This window comes from Misgurnus anguillicaudatus, unplaced genomic scaffold (assembly GCF_027580225.2).
Source record: "Misgurnus anguillicaudatus unplaced genomic scaffold, ASM2758022v2 HiC_scaffold_31, whole genome shotgun sequence".
NCBI lineage: Eukaryota > Metazoa > Chordata > Actinopteri > Cypriniformes > Cobitidae > Misgurnus > Misgurnus anguillicaudatus.
In genome coordinates, this window is record NW_027395281.1 from 5,014,817 (window position 1) to 5,026,669 (window position 11,853).

At 39.1% G+C, this 11,853-nt stretch overlaps 1 protein-coding gene across 1 annotated transcript in view; it reads right to left on the reverse strand.

Annotated features, from left to right (window-relative positions):
• LOC129453204 (uncharacterized) overlaps positions 1 to 10,588 on the reverse strand; it is a 49,246-nt gene extending 38,658 nt beyond the window's left edge. The window contains exons 1-3 of the mRNA XM_073865298.1: positions 10,485 to 10,588; positions 9,987 to 10,034; positions 9,322 to 9,533 (exon numbers count right to left, since the gene is read on the reverse strand). Coding sequence (XP_073721399.1) covers positions 9,322 to 9,522 — 201 coding nt within the window. The 5' untranslated portion in view covers positions 9,523 to 9,533; positions 9,987 to 10,034; positions 10,485 to 10,588. The remainder of the gene's footprint in view (positions 1 to 9,321; positions 9,534 to 9,986; positions 10,035 to 10,484) is intronic.
• Between the last annotated feature and the right edge of the window lie 1,265 nt (positions 10,589 to 11,853).

Consider the following 11,853-nt stretch of genomic DNA (forward strand, 5'->3'; position numbering starts at 1 on the left):
ATCACAATGTTCAGACACAAGACCATCACTCACAGCTTCCTCAGCTTGACGCTTGTAGGACTTGACTTTCATCTGCAGCTTGTCCACCAGATCCTGCAGTCTCATCACATTCTTCTTATCTTCTTCAGTCTGTAGAGGTGAAAGAGGTTAAATCACTATCCAGCATTGTAGATTGACTCATCTGTTGTTACTTCTGTACAGATGGTAAGTACCTGGTAGGTGAGTTCCTTCACTCTCCTCTCGTATTTGTGCACTCCTTTAAGAGCTTCAGCACTACGTCTCTGTTCAGTCTCTACTTCAGACTCCAGCTCACGCACCTTCAGTAAAGAAACATGATATTGTAAGTTTTATTCCTTTTATTTGACTGCACAAACGACACGAGTGTTGACATATTGTGTAACATCACTAGAATTTAGTCTTTTTGTAATTTTACTTGTCTGTAGTCACTGTGTGTAACTCTCTTTGGTTCTTTTTATTAGTATTGCTAACCATATTATGTTAGTAATGTACCCTTCTCATTGTTGTAGCATGGCTGTAAATAATTGTTTGTTTTAATTTATACAATCTTTGCCATGGTTAGGACTTGTGACAATAAATTCTTCTGAGCACCTTAACATTTAAACCTACCCTGGCTTCCAGTTTCTGGAGCTGTTTCTTTCCTCCTTTCATTGCCAGACTCTCAGCCTCATCCAGACGGTGCTGCAGGTCTTTGACCGTAATCTCCATGTTCTTCTTCATCCTCTCCAGGTGAGAACTGGTGTCCTGTTCCTTTTTTAGCTCCTCAGCCATCATGGCAGCCTGGAATGAGAGACAAATATCATTAACTAAGCTTTAGGACAAAGACTCATCAAAGTTGCATTTGGGATTGATATGGTTGCACGTGCTCGTTAGAAGAATTTCTCCATTGAAAGTAGACTGTATCAAACTCTCACATCAGTGATGGCCTTCTTGGCTTTCTCTTCTGCATTTCTGGCCTCCTGGACCGAGTCATCCACCTCACCTTGAACATGGACCAGATCAGCCTCAAGCTTCTTCTTGGTGTTAATAAGACTTGTATTCTATGAGACATCAACAGTTTCAGTCAGAAACCTCACTGTTACCTTTAAACAGCTGTTCTCAAGTGTAGTGTTACTATACAATTATTGTACCTGAGAGTGCAGCAGTCCCACACGCTCACTGGCATCCACAAGCTCTTGCTCGGCCACTTTGCGGCCTCTCTCAGCTTGATCCAGTGCAACTCTCAGCTCCTCAATCTCAGCTTGCATCAGGTTATTCCTGCGCTCCACCATGGCAGCCTGCTCCTTCATGTCTTCCTGTCCTCTGACGGCTTCATCAAGGTGCAGTTGAGCATCCTGTGGCAGGATTATGGTGTCAATATTCATGCTTCAAGTCTAACTCAGACATTTAAACATTTTTGAAGACATTTTACAGAAGGAAGATTACCTTAAGCTGGCCTTGGACGTTCCTGAGTTGTTTCTGGGCCTCAGAAGCCTGGCGGTTTGCGTGGCTCAGCTGGATTTCCATCTCATTGAGATCTCCCTCCATCTTCTTCTTGACTCTCAGAGCATCGTTTCTGCTCCTGACCTCAGAGTCCAAAGTGCTTTGCATGGAATCAATCACTCGTTGGCTGTTCCTCTTGATCTGCTCAATCTCCTCATCTTTCTCAGCAAGCTTTCTGTCAATCTCGCTCTTGACCTGGGTCAGCTCAAGCTGTATACGCACAATCTTGGTTTCTTCATGTTCCAGAGTGCCCTAATAAAGAGTAGTGAGGTCTTATTAACATACTAGAAGAGTGAGACAGAGTGAGTAAGTATAAGATTCTTGCATGGTTTTAATGTTGATTTACCTCAGCTTCCTCCAGTGCAGTCTGGATCTCTGATTTCTCAATCTCCACTGTTTTCTTGGCTTTCTCTAACTCATGAATGCTCTTTCCAGTCTCTCCAAGCTGCTCAGTGAGGTCAGAAATCTCCTCTAAAGATACAAAATACAGTTTTAAAAGTTATAGTTTCAATGCTTCTTTTTTTTAAGGTGTGTAAATTAAAGTTCCATTTACGTTGCAAATTCTTGTTCTCTCTCTTCAGAGTCTCCAGGTGATCAAGGGCTTCTTCATAAGAGTTCTTCATCTTGAAGAGCTCAGTACTGAGGGAACGAGCTTCTTTCTGAGCACCTTCTAGTTCAGCCTGACCTTCCTCATACTTCTGTTTCCAGTCTGCCAGGACCTGACAAAAATAGAAACGTAGTGATATTTTAATTCATCATTAAAATTCATGAATCCCATGAAGTATAGATTTTTAAATGGCATGTTTTCCTTACCTTATCAAAGTTTCTTTGCTTCTTGTCCAAGTTGGCAGCCAATGAGTTTGCTCTCTCCACATCAATCATGAGGTCCTCAACTTCACCCAGCAATCTCTGCTTGGTCTTTTCCAGAGAAGCACACTTGGAGTTCACAGCCTCAACAGATTCTTCAGCATCCTGGAGACGCTGGGCCAGCTTTTTCCTGTGGAAAATTCAATGATATCATGTCTTGGTCTATCAGATGTGAATTGCTCAATAATTTACTTAAATGTTGTTTATACTTGGCATCCTCAAGCTCCTCAGTGCGCTGGATAGCATCAGTCTCATATTTGGCTCTCCACTGAGCCACCTCACTGTTGGCCTTAGACATTCCACGCTGAAGTTCACCTTTTGCCTCTTGCTCCTCTTCATACTGCTCTCTGAGCAGATCACAATCATGGCGGGCAGACTGGACAGCATGGGCCAGAGCGTTCTTGGCCTTAAATTAAACATGTTTAATTTGCATTAGGATTCTGGGTCTTCTTGTTTTTCTTGAGATAGAAATGCATTTCACTATGTGTTGTGATTTACCTTAAGTTCCTCCTCAACATGTCTCTTGAGTTCTTCAATCTGCTGAGTGAAAGCCTGTTTTCCTCTGGTCAGCTGAGAAACAAGAGCTTCTTTCTCCTCCAGCTGGCGAGCCAGTTCACCTGTTCATCCCCTTTGTGTTAATAATTCTATTGAACAGTTTTATTTAGAACAAAAGTTTGTTATGCACTAACCATTCTCAGTGGCAAGTCTTGCTCTTTGGGCACTCGTGTCATTCAGCTGGCGAACATTTTCATCATTCTTGGATTTGATTTCACTCAGTTGGTCTTCAAGGCTACGGCACATCTTCTCTAAGTTACCCTAAAAGAATACAAAAATATTTATACTTTGTGTTTCTATGTAAATTTTCATTTAATGATTCTCTAGCTGTGATTACCTTTGATTTGGCCACAGCCTCCATGTTGCTTGATAAGTCATCAATCTCCATCTTGTACTCACTCTTTTCCTTCTCCAGCTTTTGCTTGACACGCTGGAGGTTGTCGATCTGTTCTCCTAGCTCAGCCACAGTGTCTGCCTGCTTCTTTCGGAGAGCGGCTGATGTAGCCTCATGCTGCAAGGTGGACTCTTCCAGATCACGACGCAACTTCATGAATTCTGCTTCACGCTTCTTGTTCATCTCAATCTGGGCAGAAGTGGCACCACCAGCTTCCTCAAGCCTCTCGCTGATCTCTTCAAGTTCCCTGGAGAGATCAGCTCTCTGCTTCTCCACTTTAGCACGAGCAGCTCGCTCAGCCTCAATTTCCTCTTCCAACTCCTCAATACGGGCCTAATTTTAAAATATATCCACTTAGTTTCTCATAATGGTAGTGTGAATTCCCCAGGTATGTACTTAACAAGTGATATATATTACCTGAAGTTCTTTGATCTTCTTCTGAAGCTGTGCTCCCAAAGACTGTTCATCTTCAATCTTGCTGATCAGTTGACTTATCTCAAAATCCTTCCTGTTTCAAGAAAATTAAGATTTTGTAAAATATGTATTTGATTATATTTTCAAACTTTCTATCTGTTACACACTTTTTGATCTTTTCGTCTGATTGTTGTTTGTCATTCTCCAGGTCCATTAGTGATTCCTGGGCCAGTTTCAGATCACCCTCAAGCTTTCTCTTGGCTCTCTCGAGATCCATACGGAGTTTCTTTTCTTGCTCCAGTGAACCCTCGAGCTGTTCACAAAAATCAGTACATTAGAATCTCCTACCATCAAATCAATTTCTTTCTTTTATTTATGTTCTAATTATCATGTTTAACATCTTACATCATCCACTTGCTGCTCAAGTTTTGTTTTTGCTTTAGTCAGAGAGTTGACTTTGTCTTCTTCTGCCTGAAGGTCATCAAGGGTTTGCTGCTGTGCCTCTTGGAGGGCTTTCTTCTCTTTGGTCAGCTTGGCAATGGTCTCATCCTGAGAGGTCATCTCCTCAGTCAGGTTTTTCACCTAAATGCAAGCATTGTTCAGTGTTTTTCTTCTCAAGTATAAATATATGAGCCGTGTTAGGAAGATGTGATTAAATGTGAACCTTATTTTCAGTTGCATGTTTCTCCTTTTCTACTTTGGCCAAGGTGAGCTCCAGGTCATCAATATCTTTCTTCAGTTCAGAGCATTCATCTTCTAGTTTCCTCTTCTTTGCAGTCAGTTCAGCATTGATCTCCTCCTCATCCTCCAGTCTCTCGGTTGTCTCTTTGAGTTTGGCCTCGAACTGGATCTTGCTTTTGATAAGACCTTCACATCTCTCCTCAGCATCATTGAGACTATCAGCTTCCTATTAATTGGGATGAGGGCAAGGTTAATTTCTTGAACCTGTTGAAATCTATCAATGTGGGTATAAGCACTGCAGCACTCACAGATGCTACTTGCAGCTGAAGATCATTTTTCTCCTGCATGAGTGACACCATTTTCTCCTCGAGCTCCTTCTTTTTTGCTAGTGCCTTGGATAGATCCTCCTTCATTTTCTCATAGTTCTCCTTCATGGATGCCATTTCTTTCTCTGTCTCTGCAGTCTTCAGAAGAGGTTTGATCTTGAAGTAAAGCTTCATCCATGGCCAGTGTTTCACATTCACGAATGAGCGGATGTTGTATTGGATGGTGAAAATTGATTCTCTGTGTAAAATATCATCAGTTAACACCTTTCTTTGAAACCATTTCATTTAATGTGTTTACTAGACACTTTGAAAGTACATTGTACCTCCTTTCCATCATCTTGACAAACACCTTCCTCATAACATATCCACGACAAAGGGCCTGAGTCATGGTTACCAGCGCCGCTAGTTTCTCATCTCTCATCTCCTCAAGAGCACCCAGCAGACCAGCTTTGAAGAAAACCTGCAATCCCACCACAGAATTTATTTTAACTGGTAATAAACCTGTTGCCTCTGTCTACCAAAAATGACTTCAAGATTTCAAAAAAACTTCTATCACATACTTTGGTGTGTCCAAACTTATACTGGTTGTGGTCAACATCAATAGAGCCCAAGAGTTTCTCTGAAGCTTTCTTGTTGTCCATGAAATGTCCCTCAGGGATGACACTAGCATTCAATACTTTGTATCTGAAATCAAGTGTTTTGAAACATTAATGATAGGTCTTGACTGTATTTGTAGTGAGATTAATGTTACACTGTGATTGCTTAAACAGAATACCTCTGCTTGAAGTCACCGTAGAGGATTCTGCTGGGGAAACCCTTTCTGCAGATTCTGATACCCTCCAGCACACCATTACATCTCAGCTGATGGATAACCAGGAAGTTCTCCATCAGACCTAAAACATAGATGACCATAAGTTTCCAAAGTAACTTAAACAACAATTGCACCTTTGACTCAGGAGTGTTTACCTGGAGTCTTGGACTCGTTGGGAATCAGGCAGCGCACAAAGTGAGGGTGAGTGCTCCTCAGGTTTGTCATCAGCTTGCCCAAATTCTCCTGTAGAATCAATATTGTTGTGTTGACTTGGACAGTAATCTAAATTGAAATACAACATTTTACCTGCTGTTGACCAAAACGTACCCTAAACAGTGCAGACACGGTCTGAAAGGAACCACCCTTCTTCTTGCCTGCTTTCTTTCCAGCAGCTTCAGCTGTTTTGTGTGAAGGTGATACAAGTTAATGAATATTAAATTTTATAATAAATTTTATAACTATTGTATTGTCAACACTTGTTCTGTCATTTTTACCTTCGCTTGCACTAACAGCATACAGGAGAGATAGCAGTTTGACTGATGACTTCTGATAGAGTTGCACAACAGAGTCATTCAGTGGATCCTTGTTCTTGTCCAACCAGCCAGTAATGTTATAGTCAACAGTGCCGGCATAGTGCACCAGAGAGAAGTGAGCCTCTGCCTTGCCTTTGGCAGGTTTGGGCTTCTGGAAAGCTGCACATTTGCCGAGATGCTGATCGTGCAGCTTGTTTTTGAAGCTCATGTCTGTTGCTTTGGGGAACATGCACTCCTCTTCAAGGATGGAGAAGATGCCCATTGGCTGGTGGAGAAATACTCAAGCTTTAGCACAAGTACATAATATAAACATTGTTTTGTCAAGTCTTTATTTTTACCTTCTCGATAAGCTCAATGCAGGCAGCTAAGTCCATTCCGAAGTCAATGAACGCCCATTCAATGCCTTCTTTCTTGTACTCCTCTTGCTCCAGCACAAACATGTGATGATTGAAAAACTGTTGCAGTTTCTCGTTGGTGAAGTTTATGCAGAGCTGCTCCAAGCTGTTGTACTAACATTTCAACACAAGCAAATTCTCACTCTTATATCTTTACATTTATATTTTGATTCTTAGAAGCGTATTAGTAACTGATGCTCACATCAAAGATTTCAAATCCAGCGATGTCCAGCACACCAATGTAGAACTGTCTGGCCTGCTTTGTGTCCAACATCTCATTGATACGGACGACCATCCACAAGAACATTTTCTCATAAACTGACTTGCACAGAGCGCTGACTGTGTTAGTCACCTGTGAAAGAGTGTACAGAGGTCATGAAATTGATCTTAGATTATTTTAGATTTTGTCTTTTCAGTAGACAATGATTGTGTTACTAATCATCACCTGTGGTACAGTTTGACCTTTGGTCACATACTCATTTCCGACCTTCACTCTGGGGTAACACACAGCTTTCAGCAGGTCTGCAGAGTTCAGGCCCATGAGGTAGGAGATTTTATCAGCCTCTATAAACAAGCAAAGTTTTGGGAATAATGGTCAATAAATGAATGTTTGTACAGTGATACGACTATCATCTCTCTTCAGATAGTTCATCTCTCACCCTCAGTGCCATCAGGTTCAGCCTGCTCCTCTCTCTGCTTCTGCTTGAACTTCATGCTGCCATGATGCATCACAGCACCTGTCAGCTTGTAGATGGCTGCTTTCTCCTCACCAGTGAAGCCCAGAATGTCGATAGCAGTCTATTTGTTTGTGAGAGCCAAGTAAGTTGTTTTTAAAATACATTATCTTAAGCACTAGCATCATTTCTACTCATGCAAATATATAATAACAATGTTGTTGTCCACCACGTACATCTGTGGCAATGAACTCTTCCACATCGTCAATACTCTTGACAGTGATTTCACCCATGCTGATCATTGGATAGTCATAAGGATTGGTGGTGATCAGAAGTGCCTCTGTAAGGAATTCATGTGGATTATATTAACTGCAATTAGACATTGGGTTTCATTTAGTAAACTTAACTATACATGAATTTGAGCTTGTTCTGTGTATGGACATTTTCACTATCAAATCCTGGTATAACAAAAACTTTTGTACTAAAATTTCTTCCAATTGTATTAATAAAATTCAAGAAGAACTTGTACCACAAGTATGCAATAGTCCTGTACTCCATAATCAAATACTAGGCTGTAATTATAATAAAGTATATCATAATGTTGATATATAATATTGACATTACTCTTGTGAATAAGCCAGAAAGTTTTTGTAAGAAGTTCAAATGAGACCTAATGTGTGTATTGAATAATACATTAATGTAGATTTCTTACCGAGCAGTTCTGGTTTGTGTCCAGTCATGAGCTGGTAGAAGATGTGGTAGCTCCTCTCAGCAGACAGCTGGAATGTTACTCTTGACTTTTCCAGCAGATCTTTACAGGAGAACATTGACTTCAGATGACTAATATTCATGCTTGTTTAATGATAAAATATTGTTTTAAAACGGTGCTACTCACAAGTTTCAATATCAGCTGACGCCAGTTTTCCAGTTGTTCCAAAGTGAATCCTGATGAATTTACCCTAAAACATTATTTAGGACACCTTTGAATGAATGTCTGCCATCTTAGAAAGGTATAACACAAATGATAATGCATTTCAACAGACTTTAACTTACAAAACGAGACGAGTTGTCGTTCCTCACAGTCTTGGCATTACCATAAGCCTCCAGCAAGGGGTTGGCTGCAATGATTTGATCTTCCAGCGAACCCTGTGGCGTATACAAGTAGTCTTCACAAGAGTTGTTTCACTAATTTGTGTTGAAACTGTTTAAACTGTCTAAACTTTTTTATTTTTACAGTAATGTGCGTTTGCTAACCTGCATTTTTCCCGGGACAGGTTCTGCTTTCTTTGGTCCAGCCACAGCGATTGTCGCGAAGTACTGGATGACACGTTTGGTGTTGACCGTCTTTCCTGCGCCGGATTCTCCGCTGTAGTGTAAAAACGTAAATGTAAGACACTTTACATGTGCAATAAAATAGTATAAATAAATAGAAATTGTTGTCATGTATTATCAATAAATATTAGAAAAGATCTAAACTCACGTAATTAGGATAGACTGGTTATCACGATCTGAGAAAATGTGTTTAAAGTTGTTTAGTAGCAGAGCATGTTATTTCATTAAGATGAGATTTTACACGTTACAACATGTTATATTTAGAATTAATGTGCACTGAGAAATCGTACACAGACTAGAACGTTAAAAATGGTTAGGTTTAGTTTAGTGTTCACTTGAAAAACATCTTTAGTTATTTATTTTAAAACTTTATAAAGAGTGTCTGACCGGTGAGCATGAACTGGTAGGCGTTGTCAGATATGGAGAAGATGTGGGGAGGGGCTTCAACTCTTTTCTTGCCCCTGTAACCGGCCACAACAACTGCATCGTACACCGGCAGCCATTTGTATGGATTGACGGTGGCGCAGAACAAACCAGAGTAGGTCTGAAACAGAGACGTGTGTTCAACATCAACCTCATCACAGGTATTAAAAGTGATGTTGTTAGACTTACATAGATCATCCATGCTGCGTAACGCTCTTTGAGATTATACAGCACAGTGGCTTCATTGAGGTGGGTCATCATGACCATGTCCTCAATTTTGTCAAACTTTGGTGGATTCATGGGAAAGATTTGATCTTCCTTGACAGTGACAGTCTGATAATAAACAACAGCCGTTATCAGGATGAGTTAGACATGACTTGAGATATTAATAACAGTAAAAGATGAAATGAACGTACCTTCCCACTCTGAGTTTTGACGGTAGCTTTGCCACCCTCTTTACTAACAAGAGTACCCTTCAGGAACATCTCATCTGGATCAGATACAAAGAAGGCTGTTTTGGCATCAAATGGGGTGTTTTGAGCCTCGATCCTCTCTCTCTCTGGTTTGCGGAGGTAAATGGCCGCCGGGCCAAAACACTCCATCTCACCGTCTCCCATGATGACTCCAACTTAAGTATTATAGAAATAAAAAATCAGTATTTGTACTTCTTGATTCTTTTCTTTGAATTACAGCAAAACTTACATTCATACTTTGCCAGAAACACACATTCTAATTCTTTACCATGACCATTTTCCACATTTCAATTTTGAAGTTTTTTGAAACGATTAAATAACACAAATTAAATGTGTAGGAGTTATAAATTGAGGAAAACATGTAAGACAGGTCAAATATTTTCTAAGTAGCCATGTTTATATTACATTACAGTTATTTGTACTGTATGAAGCTCTAATGATCATTTTAAGGATTTGTAGTGTAGGGATGTTTCCAGGAGTGTTCAGTCAGTTGTGTTCAGATGTTTGATTTCTGAATCACATTAAATCAGTGACAGTGTTTCTATTGAGTCTGAACTTTACATGCATGTTTATACATTAAATCTTACAAACAGAAACTTTTGTTTTACCTTTTTCACAGCCTCAGTTCAGAGAAATTATGTTCAGGGTCTTGTTCACTAAACATACAGAAGATAGCTGTCAAATATCTGTTAGAATTACACTTTACTTTATATACAGTCACAGCTTTTTTTTAGTATGGTAAGTATAGCATGGTATAGCATAGAGTATAGTATAGTTCAGTATAGTGTAGTATGGTATAGTGTTGTATAGTGTGGTGTAGTATGGTTTTGTATAATATACTGTAGTATGGTATGGTGTATTATAGCATAATACAGTTGAGTATAGTATAGCTCAGTATAGTGTAGTATGGTATAATATAGTGTTGTATGGTATAATATAGTGTAGTATGGTATAATATAGTGTAGTATGGTATAGTGCAGTGTAGTATGGTGTAATGTAGTATGGTATGGTGTATTATAGCATAATACAGTTGAGCAAGTATAGTTAAGTAGTATGGTATAATCGATCTAACCAATAGCAGATACAGGTATAGTAAACGATCTTACCGTGGATGGGTCTGTGTGAGGTCTTGTTGAAGTGGGGAAAACTTCTTTCTTTTATAGAGATGCTCCTGTGTGCACAGCAGAATCCATCGGCTCTATTTGGTCATGTTAATTGCTGTAAAGGTGTTGCAACACTTTGCCATTTATAGATCTGTATTTGTTATGGGCATCATTTATTTCCATCTTCCTGAATCTTAATATGCAAGTCATGATAATTATATATATTTAATAACTTTTATAAACATTTTGTAAAATACAAATTTTGCTTGTTTAATTAGTTAAGGTTTTTTGATAAGTTTTACCTAAACACTTAGCAATTGGATTTTTGTTTAGTTTTGATGAATTTGATGAATTACTTTTCTGGTCACAATCTAATGAACTTTCACACACTAAACTAGATTCTAAACCAAAACACAAGGGCACACAAACAGCTGATTCAACACGTCAAATAACTGAGTATTAATAGTTCTCTGTTTTATATTGAGCTCTTTGTTTTCCTTCCAGCACTTTCGTCTGGATGTCTATGGTGTCAGGTTCATAATGGGTCACATAGTTTCATGAGGATCAATCTCGACTGCGCATCTGCCAGGAAATGTACTGCTAAAGCATTTAATGTTGGGTGACCCAGATCTCTAGTGTCATTGGAGCATCATGCACACGTGCCAAAAATTTAAATGGCGTGTTTTATGAACTTTGATCTTTCTACACATGGAGTCCAAATCCACAAATAGATACTGTAGTGTCTGGTAGTGATGCCAAACACAGGCCATAAGCCATCTAGGGCCGGTTGCGGCAACTGGACGTAAATTGTTGGCTGTAAGCCCTTTGTCAGGCTTAGCAACTTCCGGCTTTGTAAAAATATTTACGCCTGTTGCACAACATCTATACAACTACAACCAGGTGCAGCTACGCTCAGCGTAAATGATGCGCAACAGCAGTAACAGCATTTAACATTATTCATATTTGTAATATTATACCAATAGGTGAAAATAGTTAAATGCCTGTAGAATTTGGCAAATGTTCTGTTTTTTTTAGGGTAATATTAATTCAATATAGTGTGTTATTTCTTCTTTTCAGCCATTGAATTTACACATGTGTGTATATGGATTTTAGCCATTAAATAAAATAAATCAAATATGTGTGAATTTGTTTGTCCTTCTGATTTACACATAGACCACATAGTGCATGTTTTCATTATACATTTTTTTTGTAAATTTTCAGCAATAAAGTCAAAAAACTATTGCCAAAAATACCACATTGCAAATACTTACAATAAATACTGTGGCTGTCTTTGAAATAATTGTAAAGGCTACAATTGACATTTATATCCATTTTAAATTTTACAAGAAAATATTTAGCAGGGTTTATTCTA